The 19,467-nt window shown below is 33.1% G+C and overlaps 1 protein-coding gene across 3 annotated transcripts in view; it reads right to left on the reverse strand.

Annotated features, from left to right (window-relative positions):
* Positions 1-8,104: 8,104 nt before the first annotated feature.
* LOC148617413 (uncharacterized) overlaps positions 8,105-19,467 on the reverse strand; it is a 56,919-nt gene continuing 45,556 nt past the window's right edge. For 2 of the 3 annotated variants that reach the window (XM_088585010.1, XM_088585008.1), the window contains 4 exons: positions 18,240-18,360; positions 15,708-15,820; positions 13,014-13,156; positions 8,105-11,058 (listed from right to left, as the gene is read on the reverse strand). In XM_088585010.1, the coding sequence (XP_088441136.1) occupies positions 11,055-11,058; positions 13,014-13,156; positions 15,708-15,820; positions 18,240-18,360 (381 nt within the window). In that variant the 3' untranslated portion in view covers positions 8,105-11,054. Of the gene's footprint in view, positions 11,059-11,122; positions 12,318-13,013; positions 13,157-15,707; positions 15,821-18,239; positions 18,361-19,467 lie in introns of those variants that run through there. The other variant, XM_088585009.1, reaches the window with a different exon arrangement.

A 19,467-nucleotide genomic window follows, 5' to 3' on the forward strand; every position in this document is an offset into this window, starting at 1 on the left:
TTTTGTAATGCCTCATCCAATTGATTTCATATTTGGTATATAGTCTTACCATGACAAGTTACAAGTTAAGTTCGAATGACGTTACGGTTGAACGATTTTTACAGAAGTTATGGCCCTTGGACATAGAAAATTTCATGAAATTTTACGTTTTTCGGACTTTTTTTGTAATGCTTCATTCAATTGATTTCATATTTGGGATATAGTCTTATCATGATAAGTTACAAGTTATGTTTGAATGACCTTACGGTTGAATGATTTTTACGGAAGTTATGGCCCTTGGACATCGAAAATTTCATGCAATTTTATGTTTTCTTGACATTTCTTGTAATGCCTCATCCAATTGATTTCATATTTGTTACCTAGTCTTATCATGACAAGTTACAAATTAAATTTAAATATTATTGCGGCAAAATGGTTTATATGGAACTTATGGCCCTTTGACATAGAAAATTACATAAAATTTTATGTTTCATCATTTTGATGCAAATTGCTGCGGTCTCACTAACCACTTCCGGGTCAAATGGCCACCCCCTATGTAATACCAAAAACACACTGAACCTAGACATATGCATTGTAAGTGCATTATTTGTGTGTATTATAATTAAAAGTAGTCAAAATAAAGCTGAGAATGTGTACTTTAAAATCATATATGTAATTAACTACAAAAGTGTATGAATATTGTTTACATGTGTGAGTAATTTGCCTCCATGCTGTCAGTTAGCAGAACAGGTAAAAATGTGGATTTTCAGTATGATTTATGCAAGTAAATTTTGTGAAGAATGTCTATATACATCGTACCATTAGCATAATGATTTTGGAAGCCTTAACTTTCCAAGCTTCGCAACGGTATGCAACTTTAAGATGTCATTTGTCCTGGGAATTCACAGTGAGACTTTGAAAATTACTTTTTTAACATGTAAAGAAATGGAAACGTTAGAAGTGGTTAGTGAGATCTGCCGTCATTCTAGTGTTATTTGCCCTTTAATTCATAAGATCGAAGTTTTTTTTTCAACTTTCCAGGTGATAGAAAGAGAATGTCTTTATGCAGCTTTCTGTAATGCAAAAATGTTATTATCTACTGTAAAATGAAGCTCAGTTTTGATTTTGATGGAATTTGCTTTTGCTGTTCAAGAGTTATTTTCTCTTGATTGTTAAAAAATAACACCATCCATTGTTAGTTCACGTATATAAAAAAAATCTCATAAAGGCAATGAGTTCAAAGGCCGAAAGGGGACACTGTATTGCGTCAGCAATACTGTCAGAATGCTTGTTATATTCAATAGAATATTTAACTTATGATTGTGTTTTTCGTTACAAACCTCTACCGCTAGTTCCCCCGCAATTCTACATTGCGTTAATTGGTGGAGAACCCGGGCATCTTGTCAGCGTCCTTATATCTTAGCTACAGGTTGAGTACGATGCCGAAATAAACGTTAAAATGTATCGGATAAACAGATTTCGATATCCGCATCATAACCTCTGAGATCAACCACAGACCGGAAGAAAGGCTGAAAATCAACCCTTTATAAGGGAACGGGCATCAAAACTTTATGGACATGCTGGAAACTTTCTCCATGAAAGGAAACAATCTGAAAATAAGTGTTTTCGATGTGGAGTCTTTGGACATCGCATCAAGGAGTGTAAATCAGATTTTAGAAGACCCAAATCGGCCAACAAGATCAAACGAGATAAAGATAGACTAAACAAGTTCATTATGCAGAAATGGTGTAATAATTTTACCTTTTCCGAGTAGGGCAATTCCGAATTCTTAGGCACTGTTACGGATATGCACAGTGGCTTAAGACTAGAGATGTAACATCTTCAAAATGAGATTGATTTCAATCATTCAGAATTTTTAGAACAAGCTGCTCGCTCATCAAGTGAAACAGTTACTTGAAAGTAATTCGGAACTTCAGGATGGCAACAACAAACTTAAATCTGAACTTTCAGCACTTTATGAAAATATAAAGATATTTGATTTTTTGTAAATGAGGCAGAGAGTATCGAAAAGGACCTTCCGAAAGAACTAGACAGCGAAAAGAAAATGGTCCAACAGTTAACAGATGATACCGAAGTGCTAAAACAACAACATAAAGTGGAGATAGAAGAATATCGTGTCATGAATAACAAAACTAATTGCAAAATCAGTTTGAATAAAGAAATCCAAGAGTAGCAAAATATTTGTGAGAAACAAGCAAGAAATTTAAGAGACATAGAAATAAAAACTGAACTTCATCGTGTTAAATTTGAACTTAAGTCAGTCTATGGCAGACAACGATTCCAGCAATGCAACTATTCGCGAGGCAACTGAACATGTAGAGGAAACAGAAGAGAACAAAACAGAATGACATATAATAGTTTTTGGACTCTTGTGTGAGAGTCTATCCGGAAGAGGAAGATGTTGTCGCACAGTATTTAAAGGACAAAATTAATTTTTCGGCGGCTTGTATTTTGTTTGTACAAGTAGATTTCATTTTAACACATTCCATTTTGTGTTTATAAATAAGGACTAAGTAATTCTTACATAATACCCATTTGTGTCAATTAGAGTTATTGTGAAATTCTGAGGGCAGCTAATTCCCTTTTCCTATCCATGTTAGTTGATATTTGAACATGCATGTAAATTCACTGTATTTTATAATCCTTTCAGTTGGCATGGTTACATATCTGTAAAAACAGAGTTTTGTTTACAAATTGTAATAAGGGACAGTTCGGAAATCCGATAGTTAAGGTACGGACGCCGTATTGTACGTCAGACTTTCAATTGGAATATTTCCGTTAGTTTTGTATGGAAAGCCATATGTAGTTATGACATTTTGTGGATACCACATTGTAATATGTTTTGGAACCTTTGCAGTTTATTATATTCAATAGAACATTTAACTTATGATTGTGTTTTTCGTTTTAAACCTCTACTGCTCGTTTCTCCGCAATCCTACATTGCATTATTATGTATAACTTTGTTTTGAAGGCGCTCTATCTTCCTCAAGAGAGGTTAGAGGATACATGTAATGATTCTTCTTTAAGACATACAAAAGGTGAGGGGCACATATAGAATTCGGGCAAGTTTAAACGCTACACAAAGTATGTCTGAAGAAATATACACAAGCTCTGGTTTACTTGCAACAGGAGAGATCTCTTTTTATATATAAATGTATATAGTATAATTATTATGATCAAGCCCAAAGCAATCTCTTTAATGTGTGAATATTAAATTGCAAATATCAATCAGAAATACTCAGCCTAGTTATTCCACAAAAAATGTTCTATGCATCAGGTCAAAGAATCATCAGTATAAAATCAATTAATTACAGGTAATCACATTTCTTATAACTGATTACATCTAATTACATACACTAATGTAATCCATTACTGTATGTAACAGCTGATCACAATTACAACTAACGATTACCAAATGTCGGACTAGAGGCCCCCAGGAGCCTGAACCGTTTTTCGCCTTTCAAGGGCAATACCAGTAACTCAACAATGAGCCATACTATAATTTCGAACCATGAAAACTTGTGTAGGTTTTATTATAGGGATCATTTTATTCAAATATGGTCCTTCTGGTCACGTCGTTACAGGAGAGTTAACCATTATCGAAAACGAATCTCTGCGTAATATCCTTTCTAAAGGTCCCAAGTACCGTGAACCACGCTCCATAAATTGGAATTATAACTTTAAAGTTTTTATGGATGCCGTCGAGGACTATGCAAGAAAATGGATAAAACGAGAACAAGAAGACATTGATTCTCTGTCAGAGTGGTTAAAGGTCATGAGGTCTTTAATTTTGAAACGAATGAAAGTTGTAAGTAGGTCAATGAGTGCCAAGGCTACATCAGTTTTCAAAGACCCCGATGTAGCAAAAACATTGTCTACTATACATGAGAAATATGTTGTCGTACCAGCAGACAAAGCCCAAAACAACATTGTTTTTGTCTGCAAAACGTTTTATATCCAATGTTTATTATCAGAGGTAGACGTAGAAAATAATAGCAGTAACAAGACCTATACTGCAACCACTCTCTCCAAAGAAGAGATTATGGAAAACCATAAATCTGTGCTATCCTCTGGGGCGATCCAGGGACGATGATTGTGATTTAACGTCTATGTACTGGATTCCTAAACTTCACAAGAATCCATACAAACAAACGTTTCATAGCTGGATCTGCAAAATGTACCACCAAACCTCTTTCAAAACTTTTAACTTCTATACTCACAACTGTCAAAGAGGGTCTGCAGTCCTACCACAACACTTGTTACTCCGTAGTGGTATTAATTCAATGTGGATCCTGAAAAATTCGAAAGATCTTTTGGAGACAAACAGTTCAAGACTATTATCTGAACATAATAGCATTAAAACCTATGATTTTTCAACACTGTTTACTTCTATTCCCCATACTCAGTTATTATCCCGACTTAAAAACATTATACATCGTTGTTTTTCCAAAAAGGATGGTACACCTAGATACAAATATATAGTTCTTGGTAGAGATTCCTCATACTTTGTAACAAATAATTCCAAATCATCTTCCAAATATACAGAGGAAGATGTTTACAAAATGCTGGAATTTTTAATCGACAACATATTTATCCAGTGTGGTGGACGTGTTTTTCAACAAACGGTCGGCATTCCAATGGGAACAAATTGTGCTCCTTTACTTGCTGACCTATTCCTTTACTCTTATGAGGCTGACTTTATAGCTGATCTGATCAGAAAGAAAGAATATCGTTTGGCTAGATCCTTCAATCTCAGTTTCCGCTAGATGACGTATTATCTTTAAACAATCCAAATTTCGGGGATTTAATACATCGCATCTACCCAAAAGAACTTGAGATAAAGGATACTACAGACACTGTGAAGTCAGCCTCATATGTTGACCTACACTTAGAAATCGATGGTAAAGGAAAACTATTGACCAAACTTTACGACAAACGTGATGACTTTTCATTCAGAATTGTCAACTTTCCTTTCATCTGTGGCAACATCCCTTCGGCTCCTGCGTATGGAGTGTTCATATCACAACTCATACTTTATGTCAGAGCTTGCCGACACTACGCAGACCTTTTATAACGCGCTAGAACTCTAACAAATAGGCTTCTGGAACAGGGTTATGTTGCTACAAGATTGAAGTCATCACTACAGAAGTTTTATGGTCGTCATCATGAACTCGTGGATCGTTATGGTGTATCCATCAGCACCATGAAAACTGATTTATTCAACGGATCATAGTTTTCCTTTCATCGTTTGTCTACCCCGGACTTGACTTTTTATGAGCAACTCGGCGGGTGTTTCTAGAAAAGCAGAGGACGCTTACCCTACCGGTGCACCTGGTCCATGCTCCCAGTTTTTAGTGGAGTCCGAGTTGTTCATTTACTTTTGTTACTTTGTATGTACGATTTTAGTTACTTAATGTTATTTGTGTATGTCTGTTTTCCATGTCTGGCCTTTGTCCCTGGATTACATTCTTTTGATTACCGCTATAACTTTGGTTCCCTTGATTACTTTTTTTATCAGTTGAAGGTTTTCTTCCATCTATCCTATCAAGGGTAATAACTCTAACAAGCGGTCATTCTACAACTTCAAAGCCAATAAAGACTCGTATGATAATTGTAAAAATCATATTATCAATAAACAGGTGTTTTCTATCTATTACGGTCTTTACGATATTGGTTAAAAGTTTTTTTCTTTTCTATTATAGTTTAAGATAATGGTTAAAAATTACAAAACAAACATAGACAATTGTTTACGCTTTTCAAGGTCATCTAGACAATGCCCCTCACGGAACTAAAACCCCCGCATCCTGTTGAACCCTGTACATACATGTGATTCATGTTGGACTTAATTTTTATGGGGTATAGACTAAGCACTTCTGACACACAATTTTACTGCCATTCTAAAATACCCAACTCCAGACGGAAATAAGTGTAATTGTTGTTGACAACACAATAACAGAATACCACAGCAAATTTACTCTCAACAATCACATTCCTGACAATATACACACCGTAATATGGTAATTTCACAGTCCCTTTAGTTTTATTACAATTCTACGTCCAGGAGGAGTTGCAGACACACATCAGACCAAGATTATTTGATTATTTTTAAATGCCCGCCGTCCAACAGCGTCATGCCTAAATTTTATATATAAATATAAATATTTGGCAATATACACATACCAATATGGTAATTTAACACTTCATTAAGTGTCATAAAAATCCTGCAAGTCGGTGATGGGGAGTTGCGGACAACACATCAGACCAAGTTTTGTTTAAAAACACCTTATCCCAACAGCCGTCATTTCTACAGTTTTGCCCAAAAATAAATTCCTGACAATATGCATATCCAAATACGGTAATATAACATTCCATTAAGTTTCATAACGATCTAGCAAGTCGTTGAGGAGGAGGAGTTGCGGACAATACGAGACCCAATTTTTGAGTCCAAACAGCGTGACTTGACCCCTGGCCTGTGGTCTAAATGGTTTTTTATATAATAGACACAATTTCTCAAGATTCTGGTGATAATCTACAGAGTGGTTTCAGAAAAAAAGATTTTTAAAGTACAATTCAAAACACGGACAGCAGACGATGGACGCCAAGTGAAGGCGACAGATCACATTGCCTTTAGTCAGCCGTGCTAAAAGGCAGACATTTCAATAAAAGAATGATCCAATATCTGATGAAACTCAAAACTGTTACTTTGAAATTCAAAAACTGCCTACACTGAACCTTGAGTAATCCAAAAATATGTCAACACCATATAAGTTTCTAGTCTAATTCTATCAATTTAAATTAAACCGTCTTAACTGAACAAGCTCTACAGTAAACAAAAAAGGGTTCGATTTAAATAGGTATCAATGTATTACCAAAGCCAAGCAGCACTTCAATTGTAACGCAAGAAACTAAAAACAGTACATCTAACTTGGGATCTTTTGTTAATTTAATACAATTCAGGATTTTTGTATAATGAAAAAGATGTATCTATGGGTCTATCTACATCTATGCAATTATAAACATAATATTTGAAAGAATGCTTCCAAGAACAATCACTAACAATTAAACACATGAATATGACCATGTAAAATATGACTTACAACTATCCTGAATGGTTTATACTACTAATTCGACATAGGTTCCCTCTAGGATTTTACCTTTAAGTTAGCCGAATATCAAAGTTTGTTAACTCTAACAATATACAACTCTAATATGTGATTTGAAATGCTCCTTCTCCTGATGGTACACTGAAATATTATATTCTACTTTTCAAAAAATTTAGTTGAGTAACTGGGGGCTGCTCTGACTTCTTATATCCTGTCGCCAAAAATCGTCCGCCGCAAAATTTCAGAAATTGGAGCCAACAGAGTTGCCAGAAAAAAGTGACTTTTTTCAAAGTACAAGAGGAAGTCTTCTGATGAGTACATCAAAATGACCTTCATTCATGACATACATGTACCCCAGATTCACTCTTGATATCAGGCAGGTTTTGGTTCTTACTAGTTTGAGCAAGGATCTGAAACCCTTAATCACCCTGCATGGGCAAAATTACTAAGAAATACTCTAAAAAGAAAGTGTTTTATCTCATCAGGGTCTTAATATTACTAGTATTATTAAAAATAATATTATAAAGGCCCCTTTTTCATGTAGACCTTTCAACTTTGTGATCTTATTTAATTATGCTTAACATTGTTGTCAAGCTTAATCTTGAAGATAGCCATGTGCATGTGAACTAAGTTGTGATGGCACGAGCTTTGCTTGGCTCAAAAATATATTTACATCTGAGTTTTGCATCAGGCGTGAATTAAGTTTTGGTTAATTAGTTTGTCAATTAACTCAGACCAGGTGTTTCATTTGCTTGATAGGATGGGATGCCCATTGATGACAAATTTCCTGTCAATTTTAATATACAAAAACTAGGCGCCAAAAAACGGCGCCAGATAAAAATTCGCCATTTGCGACATTGGCTATTGATTACTGTAAAGATGAACGCCGTCTATCTAAGGTTGTTGAATTAATTCATTATGTAGTAAAGATATTCTATTATTCAAAACATTTTTCAGGCATTGATCATACATAAAGATCAAGAATGATTTAGAAACAAAAATATACAGCATTTTTTTTATGGTTTAGTAAATAAGAATATCATATTTTTGCGACTTAAAGAATTAATCATACATACAACTTAACAAGTACATAAAAGTATATACAATCTAAATAAAAGAAATACTTGGACAATTTCACGTAAATCACAGGATTAACATTTACATAAATACTGAATACCTGAAAATATCAATAATAACACAAACAGTTCATAAAATATCATATCTGTTTATTACGTAATCATTTATATATCACCAGGTTCGGTATAATTTTTTTTTCTGAGGCTATTCAATGAAATCATAGAATATCACTGAATAGAATTATAAAAATTGCATCAATGGCTAAATGAGTTTTTGATTATTAACTTTCAACAAATAGCACAAATACAGATAATTAAGCTAAATTAGTAAATGTGATTTTAGAAATTTAAGTGATGTTCTTGTGCATGCGCAAAATTTGTAACAAGGTTATGATCAGAATACTTTGAACTTGCATTCTGGAATTTTCAAATGATCTAAGTGGATTTTTTGTTATTGCAAACAAAAGCCAAATCAATAATAAATGTATCCAATATTTTCTGAATTTACAATAGAGGAACATTTCAAAATCTGTAATCAAGCCTACTTTTATAAATACAACAATATCAATTTAAAGACAAACCCCACTATGTATGTACAATGTGGTTAACCAATGAGCTTTCAGAGTGTTTGCAAAAAAAAAAATAGCCGAGGGGCTAAGGGCTTTAGCCCCTAACTTGGCATATCCAAACATAATTATCATCATATTAAGATCAGTTTACAAGTGTCATATACCGGCACCTCAGTCTAATCTCCAACACCTATGGATGAAGCCAATCAACACCCAGTGACTGTATCTTTCAGATAGGTCTATTTATTTCACGTCATACACCACCTCCTGTCATGTTTACGACTTCAAATTTTGTAAATAGAAGCATGTTTTGATACAAGTACCTTAAAACTATAATTAAAGGACTATGATAGGTGAAAGGTTGTTATCAGAACTATAGCGAATCATAAGTAATGTAGCTTAATATCACAAGCGTATGGAAATTAAAGTGGCAATTGCCTGGACAAGAATGTCAATTGTAAAATGAAGCAACAGTTCTACATCATTTAAAGGGGCTAGGGTTAATTTTGATTAAATTTAATTATGGGATACTAAAACCACAGGATCAAAATCTTCTTGAAATAGAAAGACAGGCGATAAGAAAAAATAGAAATTAAAAATCTAATTTTGTCTATTTTACTGTATTATTTTGCAAAAATTTCGGTGCTTCGTGCTGAAAACAAAAATTCAGCAGTACCTATAATATCTCAAAATAAAAGGCAGTAGAGAAAACTTCATCTTAACCCATGCACTGCAATGAAAATCGAATAGTTGCTTCATTACAATAAGACTTATGATTCTACTGATCAATCTCAAGTTTTGAATAGAGTTGGGCGCTTTATTTGTATAAAGTTAATGACTTCAATGAAATTTTATTCAGTCCCTTGTTCTATCTTTTGAATTAAGCAGTGAAAAATTCAGAGGGAGTGGAGGGGACATTTATATTTGCCTCCTTTAAAAAAAAATGGGAAAAGAATGTTTATACATATACCACAATATCTTGATTTTCAACGAATTTGTTCCCCAAAAAAATTGTGTGCCTTGCTTTGCTAGACAGTGAGTTATAAAAACTTAGGCCCCTAACCTTTTTTCTTATCCTCTATTAAGAGGTAGACAAGTTCATAATAAAAATATCTGAATTTTGGTTGGCCAACCCCAACTGACCTGTTCCTGGATCCGCCACAGACAAATTTAAGTGCACTTGTTCAATGTCACTTTTGAAAAAGTGTACATCAAATCTGCAAAGAATCATATTCTTTTTATTTTCACATAAAATAGTCACTGTTACAATCCGAATTTAAATTAGTGTGAGTTATGTACCATTAATTTCCTTTTCAGTAAAATTGTTCCATTTTTAGCTCATTTGTTGCACTGCAAGGTAGTAAACCTCATATGATATTTTAGAACTATAACATACATATATGTATATACATATATAATATAAACTAAAAGTAGAAACTCCATTTCACACTAAACTTGCATAATTAACATTGAATCTTATTGAAAATGCATGGCAAACAAATTATTTATCTTAAAAGCATTCCAAACTGTCTTAAACCCTCTAACATCATGGAAAGAGTGATTCACAATAAAATTTCCATCCAAAATATCATTTTTTGGTGCAAGTTCAACCTGTTTTATTTTGGCTTAATAAGGTAGCTAGTTCATAGAATTTCTACTGGGCTTACTTAGCAGTTCAAACAACCAAACAAAACAAACTCTAACGAAAGTGTGTACACAAATTTGTAACTTTCTTTCTTGATTGCCGAACAACTATATATAAAGCAGCAACACAACCAGCTTATAGATACCATTTCATAATGTTTTAAGAATAAAGTAGGATCAATTTCCTACCTACTGGTGTATGATATGAGTGTATATATGTGCATGAGACATATGTATTAAATATAAACATCACAGTTGTTTAAATTGAATAAGGAAAATGACAAAAACTTCTGATTTTAGGAATTTCTCAAATGCTTCATCTTCATCCTTAGCAAGGAGACCTATATTTCATATATTAAGCTTATTTCCTTTCACTTGGGAACTTTTCAAACAATTTTTTTTTTTAATTCTTAACCTAGAATTGATTAGTAGAATTTGTCTTTATTCTGAGGTTAAAAGTCATTTTAATACTATTTTAGACTAATATGCAAAGAATGTTAATAAAAGGTAAAAACAGAATATTTTTACAATACTGTTGTAACACAGGAAAATTAAAGTGGCTTAGTAAATGATAGATGTACATTTACTATAATTACATCTTCTTCAACTTTTGGCCACTACTAAAATCTCATAGCACCATTTAAATCATGCAATTATGTTGTTCATCTACAAAAAAAGAAAGAGAATAAAAATGATGTTGACAATAGGACAATCATAATAGTATTTTATTATCATTAATAGATTACAGGTGATAAAAATGATTTGTATATCATAGAAGAAAATGTTTCGAGTCTTCAAAAATCTATGGTTAAGTAAGTAAGTAAGTAAGTAAACTTTATTTAGAGTCGGCACATATATACATTTTAACAAATCAACACAAGCTCTTATGAGCTCTTTAACCGACTATAAAATGTACAAAACAGTAAAACAATACATGGCATCATACAAAATACATAATTTTTACAAATAATACGTAGTAAAACATATACTAACCATAGAAAGATATGGTGCTCCAGACAGAAGGATCAAGTACCAGGCAGTAAGCACCACTCTGTATACCGATCCTTAAGTCAGGGGAACCACACTTTATAAGGCTATAGACATAATTAAAATTTAGATATCATATTCAATTATAAAACCATGATCAGATCAGAAACTGGGGAATCAGACACGAGACAGCACAGGTTGAAACTTGCAAGCAGTGCAATTACATTTTTTGCCTCACACCAACTACTTATATAGGTCTTAAACTGGTTTAAGGAAGTAAGTGATCTGGCCTCATTTGGTAAAGAGTTCCAAACCTGTGCCGCCTCGTATCTAAAAGATTTTTTGCCAAAAGATGTAGTTTTTGGCCAGGGCACCTCAGCTGTATTTTTATACCTAAAATTATAATTACTATTTTTAATAATAACCAGATCTTGCAAAAATACAGGACATTCCTTATTAATGATTTTGAAGGTCTCCAAGGCAATAGTGCGCATCCGGCGGGTTTTCAAAGATGGTAATTTCGAAAGGTCCAAAAGATAATCGTATGAGCTGGAAGAATCATCATAAATAAAATGGAGCGCATGTTCCTGAATTTTTTTCAATTTTTGTAATATTCTTTTCACTACAAAAGTGCCAGGTCAAAGGGCAATAACTAAAGTTTGACATGATAAATGAATAATAAATGGGAAGTTTTCCAGGTCTGTTCAAATGTTTTCCAATTCTTTTTAAAATGTTTAATTGCCTTGCAGCCTTCTTACAAATGTTTGATATATATGAATTAAAATTCAATTTGAAGTCAATTGTAATACCAAGTAATTTTACTTCTTCATCACAAGAAATACTAATACCATTTAAATCAAAAGTAATATTTTTGTCATGTGTTCTCTTGCCAACCGAGATGGCTTGGAATTTCTCAGGATTGGCTTGCATTTTATTATCTGAAAACCATTTAATTAAAGATTTACTGTCCTCTTCTAAAGATGAAATAAGAGAATTTAAACATTTACCAGATTTTGAAAGGGTATTGTCATCAGCATAGTTATAAAGAAAACAGTTTTTCACAAAGAAAAATAAATCATTTATAAATACATTAAAGAGAACTGGACCAAGTATTGATCCTGAGGTACCCCTTTAAATATATCCATCATACTACTAGTATTTTGACCAATTTTGACACATTGTTTCCTATTAGAAAGATAACTAGTATGGTTGTTACCGAATAAACAAAAAAACTCCAAAAACAGATTTTTCTATTCTACTATTAGTCTATAAATTGTCATTTTTCATAATTCTTTATTTCAATGGATGATAAAATTGATTCGCAAGGATTGTCTGCCTTTATTGTTATGAACTTTAATATAATATTTTTTATTGTCCAGCCATTACAAAGTCTACCATTCTACAGTATTCCTGGAATCATCAATGAATGAATATCTATATTAATAAATGTTTATAAATGTTATACACACTTACTGGGTTGTAATACCTTTTTTCACACGTTTCACTTTGAGAAGTTCTTAGATGATTATTTTCATTGGTTGACCACAATCCATTAGTTAAACTAGACAGAATTTCTCATTTATAAAAAAAAACCCACTGGTTTTTATAATCAAAACAGTTGTGCAATGATTTACCTGCTATATTTCTGTAAGGTTTTAGGTATAATGGGAGTCTTTATTGTATTTCCAACATCATCGACACCTCGTTCATATTCATCTACATCAGCTAAATCCTCATCCAAAGAAGATGTCAGCTGTTGTAACAACAAATCAACTGCCTACATTGCACAGATAAAGATTATTTAAGAGTCTGCACACAAAGTAATATAAATCATGAAAATTGAACATAGTCAATATCCAATGATCAAACAAGCATGGTCAAACTGTACCGAAAATTGTAAACTTTTCAATATTCATTTCAACGCCAAAACCAGTACGCTAAATGTTAAATTATTCCCCTCAAATGTAAAGTAAAGGAAAGTTGTCAAAATTAGTGGGAAAAATAAAGAAATTAACAAAAATGAAAGAACCTTAGCAAGTTCGCTCACATACCCCATGTGCCCAAATATGCATACTATAGATCTCTCAAATTTCAGGACTGAGTTGCTTATCAGGAAAATCTGAACCCAGCCTCTATAGCTTTTTTTTATTTATACTTGGCAAGATGTTATTTGCATCCCAATCTGCCACCAATCTGCATGAATGAATGGATTGTATCTATGCCAGTTAAATTACAATTAATAAAATAGGAAACCAAGATTTCTGAAATGATTTCTATGTTAACTTTAACTTTGCCATTGATAACTGCTAAAAAAAACAATTCCCACAACTCCTACAAAAATTGTCATATCAAAATAACAGTACAGTATGTAAATCTATACTCTATAACAATACATTTTGCCAAATATTGTCAAGCCATTTATTAGGAGTCGAGCTCACAAGGTCTTCTGCCACTATGAACAATCTGAAATCAGATTAAATTCCACTACTCCTACAAAACTTGTCAAATCGAAATGGGGTATAGTATGCACATCTTCACCTTTTAAGACTAGACATTGCCCCTAACGTGTATAATACCCCGCGGCCTGTTGAACCTTGTACATTTGGGGACTAATGTGGACGCAGGATTCATATTGGACACAATTTTTATGGTGGATAGATTATATAAACACTATTGACAAACAATGTGTTGCCATTTCTAAATCGTCCAACTTCAAACCACAATCAGTACTTTTTTATATTGTTGACAACACAATGACAGAATATGACTAAATTTACATTAAACATAAATTTCTGAAAATATACACATCCCAATATGGTAATTCAACACCCCATTAAGTTTCATAACAATCCTGCAAGTTGTCAAGGAGGAGTAGCAGACAACACATACGAGCATGTTTTGCTGAAAAGTTCAAACAGCAGTTACTTCTACAATTTTTACCAAAACATAAATTCTTGAGTATATGCACATCACTATGTGGTAATCTAACCCCCCTCATTTAGTGTCATAACAATCATGCAAATTGTTGAGGAGATGTTGCGGACAACACATGAGACCAAGTTTTGATTAAAAAAAAGGCACCAAAGTCCAAAAGGTGTAAATTATGTAATTTTTGCCTAAACATAAATTCATGACAAAATTCACATCCTGATATGATAAATGAACACTCCATTGAGTTTCATTACAATCCTGCAAGTCATTGAGAAAGAGTTGAGGACAATGCATTGGACCAAGTTTTTTCTGAAAACGCCGCAGTTCAAACAGCTGTTACTTCTACGATTTTTGACCAAACATAAATTCCTGACAATGTGCACATCCCAATATGATAACCAACACTCTATCCCGATGTGGTAATCTAATACTCCATTGAATTTCACTATAATCCTCCAAGTCATTGAGGAGCAGTTGTGGACAATGCATGAGACCAAGTTTTCTGTGGACAACGCACAAGACCAAGTATTCTGAAAAAGGCTATAAAGTTCAAACAGCTGTTACTTCTACAATTTTTGCTCAAATATAAATTTCTGACAATATGCACATCCCAATATAGTAACCAACACCCTATTAAGTTTCATAACAATCATGCAAGTCATTGAGGAGGAGTTTTGCTGAAAAACGCCCAAGTTCAACAGCCATCATTTCTATAATGTTTGTCCAAACATACCAAACATAAAGTCCTGACAGTATGTACATCTCCATGTGGTTATATAACATCCCACAAAATTTCATAACAATGCTGCAAGATGCTAAGAATAAAAGAAAAAAGACAAATGTATGGACAGATAGACTGAGTGAAACCTATATGCATGTACCCCCATACTATGTGGGGGGTATGGTATAAAAATATATCCTTCAATATATGAAAGGAATCAGTTGAAGTTGTTTAGAGAAGTTGCACTCGCAAGGTCTTTTACCATTATGAAAAGCTGAAAATGGTTTAAGTCCCATAACTTCTATAAAATTCGTCAAATCAAAATGGTGATAAAGTATGCACATTTTCACCTTATTACAAAACATCCTATCAAATATGAATTAGTAATTAAGGGACCCAATTTAACGAAGACTATAGTGGAATAGAATGAATGCATCAAGAGCTTTCAGAAAAGTTGCACTCACAAAAAAGTGGTGATGGAAAGAATGATGGATCAGTCGAAAACATTATACCCTTGTTGAGTGAGGTATAAAATGAATGAAGCATAGATTTTTAAGTATGAGTAGAGCAAAATTAGAACTATAAGTGAGTGAAAAGACTTCCAAGACGAAAGTAAAGGCACTAAAATATTAAAATCTGTTTTTACAATTTACCCTTGAAAAAGAAGAAAACCTACCACTTCAGTTGAAACTTTTTCATGCAGTCTCCTGAGAGGATTATTTGAAACTGTTTTATCTCTGTGCTGTTTGACATCATAGTATTCCTCTATCAATAAGTCTAACAGTACATCTAAAAGATACAGATGTTGACATTATATATTATACTATAAATGAATCAAACATACTTGCACACCCCATGGACCCTCATACACTCCTTGAGATATTTAGGTTTCCTGCATGCACAATACCAAAACACACTATAAATGAACGCTTCTATTGTACGTTTAAACAAACGTTTCTATCCTGCATTTAAACAAACGCATCTATCCTGCACTTTTATACAAACACAAAACGATGTGTAAACATGCAATAAACGATGCATGAACGCTAAAATGGGAAACGTGAAGTCTCAAGGAGTGTATCCAGATGACAAGCACAATTTTTGCCTGGGCCCTTCCATTAAGTTAGACCTTCTCAACTGAAAATCGAAGTTTTTACAGTGACCACCACTTCATTCACTTTAAACGAAAATTGGAGTACAAATGTAGACACTATTTAAGCAACAACATGGTGATGATGGGTCCATGGACTAATAGTAACCCGCAGACTGACAGAATTACAAGTCAAGAACTTTATCCCTCCTTAACTTTGTTGCATGTGGTATAAAAATTAAAATGATTTTTGTTGTTTTGTCTTTTGTTTTTGTTTTTTGTTTTTTTTTTAGAGGGGGGTGTTCTGAACAATTAACATCATTTTTCCCCTTTCAAGGGCAATGTCTCTTACAAGGAGTCGCCTAACAACTTTGATCCCTGAAGACTTTTGTAGTCCTAATAACAAGGATCATCATTTCATCTATACAAAGAATTTGGCTTAACTAACGGTTTTGGAGATATATGCATAAAACTACTGTCTGACCCCTATGTTCTATTTTAGTATCAGCGACCATGTTTTTCGACATATCAAAAATCTCAGTTCTATGAAGGATACATCAATGAACATCCAAACCAAGTTTGTTTTCAATTGATCAAATAATGTCAGAGGAGAAGATTTTTGAAAGAAATAACATTAAAAATAGCAAAAATTGCTGAAAAAGAGAATAACTCCAACATGGCTTAACGGATGAAAACCAAAATTTGACCAATGATATATCTTAGCAGAATTTAACTAAACCTAACAGTTTTGGAGATATATGTAAAAAAAACCATTATCTGACCCTTATGTTCTATTTTTATTAACAGCAGCCATGTTTTTCAACAAATCACAAATCCCCACTTCAGTTCTATGTAGTATACCCTAAAAAGCATTAAATAACAAGTTTGGTTTCAATTGGTCAAGTAGTGTCAGAGGAGAAGATTTTTGAAGGAAATAACATGAATAAAAGAACAGCGTTCAAATTTCCCCTGTGTAAAAAAAAGTGAAGAAAACTTTAAATTCACTGAAATTTTCGTAAAAATCAATCAACCCTTACCAAAATCGAACTTAATCTGTAACTTCTCATAGTAAGACTGCATACCAAACTTATAATCAATTGGTGAAAGCATTACTAAAAAAAAGTGTGAAAACGGTAAATTCATTGAAATTTTCTAAGTCCATGAGCCGTGACTTCTGTAAAAATCATTCAACTGTAACCAAAGTCAAACTTAATCTGTAAATTCTCATAGTAAGACTACATACAAAATTTAAAATCAATTGGTGAAAGCATTCCAAAAAAAAAGTGCGGAAAACTGTAAATTCACTGAAATTTTCATAACTTCCATAAAAATCATTCAACAATAACCAAAGTCAAACTTAATCTGTAACTTTTCATAATAAGGCCACATACCAAAAACAAACTTATTTGGTAAAAGCATAACAAAAAAAGTGCTGAAAACGTGGACAGACGGACAGACAGACACCCGGCCATTCCAAGTCCCGTCGTGATGCAGGGGTGTCAAAGTAGCAAAAATCTTTGAAAAAGGGCAATAACTCCAACCTGGCTTAATGGATTAAAATCAATATTTGACCACAAATAGATCTCATCATGCTAAACACTTTTACCCATGTCAGAATTTAGATAAACCTAACAGTTTTTGGAGATATATGCAAAAAACCACTATCTGACCCCTATTTTTATTCTTAGTTACAGTAGCCATGTTTTTCAATGAATCGAAAATCCCCACACCAATTCTATGCAGGATACCCCAAGGAACATTCATACCAAGTTTGGTTCGAATTGGTCAAGTAGTATCAGAGAAGAGTTTTGAAAAAAATGTAAACGATGACGTACCCCAAGTGATGGCAACAGCTCACGTGGCTTCTGCCAGGTGAGCTAAAAAATGGCTAAGTTCGACATGTTAAAAAGGCAGGAAAATATATATCAAATATCTCAAGAGGCGCACATCTTCATTAAGTATACAAACAATGTATAAGTGTGAAAGTCATTGGTAAAATTTTTTTTTCTGTATCAGATTAAACACAATTAATTTATGTACCTCTTAGCATGAAAGACATGCAGACAGAGTGGAGTGGCAGAAAAATCAGGTTAAAAGGAGACTTTTATATGCTCTTACCATCTAAATACTTGTTAGCATGGTCACTTTCTGACCATACTCTTCCCTGACTAGCAATCATAGACAATATATAATCTAACATTATAGACTCCTGGAGCTTATCTCCTGCTTGTTTTGATACCTGCAATGGAAGTCAACAATTAATGACTGATACAGGTATATATACCATTCTTTTAGAGCAGTCAGAATGCACTGACCATATTGTTTACGATGTATTTACTGATGTATATAACTTCTGGCTGTGTGGTAAAAAAACATTACATTGTTTTGATGTTGTGAGGATGACACCAGCATTCCAATCAAAATAGTTTTTTTTTTAAGCTTATTTGAAATGAAATGGTTATTTTTCTTTGTTAACATTTTTTTAATTCCCATGGTTCTTAGCCTCACCTGTATATCAGTTTAATGCCAAATTAGTGCAGCTGTTATTTGTACACAGAATATGTGAAGGACAAATTACAATGCTTGTGTATATGATTATTTAAACTTTTAGACCATACACATAAATACTAGTATGCAAATTTTTAATCAATAATAATAGTGTCCAAATGTTCGGTGTATGGTTTCCTTGTCAAACAATTATAACCGTTGAATTCTAAGTCTAATTATATATAAACAGTTCCTTCATTACTTCACAAAATATCTACTGTTTTGGCACATTGCTGCTAGAGTTTCATTCCCCACATGCTAATTTATTGCTAAACACCCAAAAAGGAGTCCCTCAAATCTTCAGTTCATTTGAAGACTAAATCTTAATTCAATTCGCAGAAATAATAGAATATTATTGAGATGAATAATTGACAGAAGCATATTTACAGGTTAAAAAATATAAAAAAATACCAGTTTTATATATTGTATTGAAAGATATAAAAAGGAATTACATTTGGACTATATGTTTGTTCAGAGACAGTAGGGAAGTTCTAGGCATAAGCTGGCGACATATGGTAATTTGGTAAATCAAAAGCCCAAAAAAATCACTTAAGGTCAATATGCTGTGACTGTGAGTGCATATACATGAAATGGATAAAAAATTGTGGTTTAGCAATGACAATGCAACTGCATTCCAAATATGACTGACTTAAGTGATCAATATTAAACCAACCTAATCAGAAAATGTGAAAATCTTAACATGGACGCCCATGCCAGAAAAGTAATACTTTAGTCTCGCCTTCAATTTGACCTTAAATAAATGGGGGATGTTTAAGGTCTTATAAAACTAGTTTAACCC

This window comes from Perna viridis, chromosome 5 (genome assembly GCF_037379345.1).
Source record: "Perna viridis isolate PV_CMFRI_1.1 ecotype Kerala chromosome 5, ASM3737934v1, whole genome shotgun sequence".
Classification (NCBI taxonomy): Eukaryota; Metazoa; Mollusca; class Bivalvia; order Mytilida; family Mytilidae; genus Perna; species Perna viridis.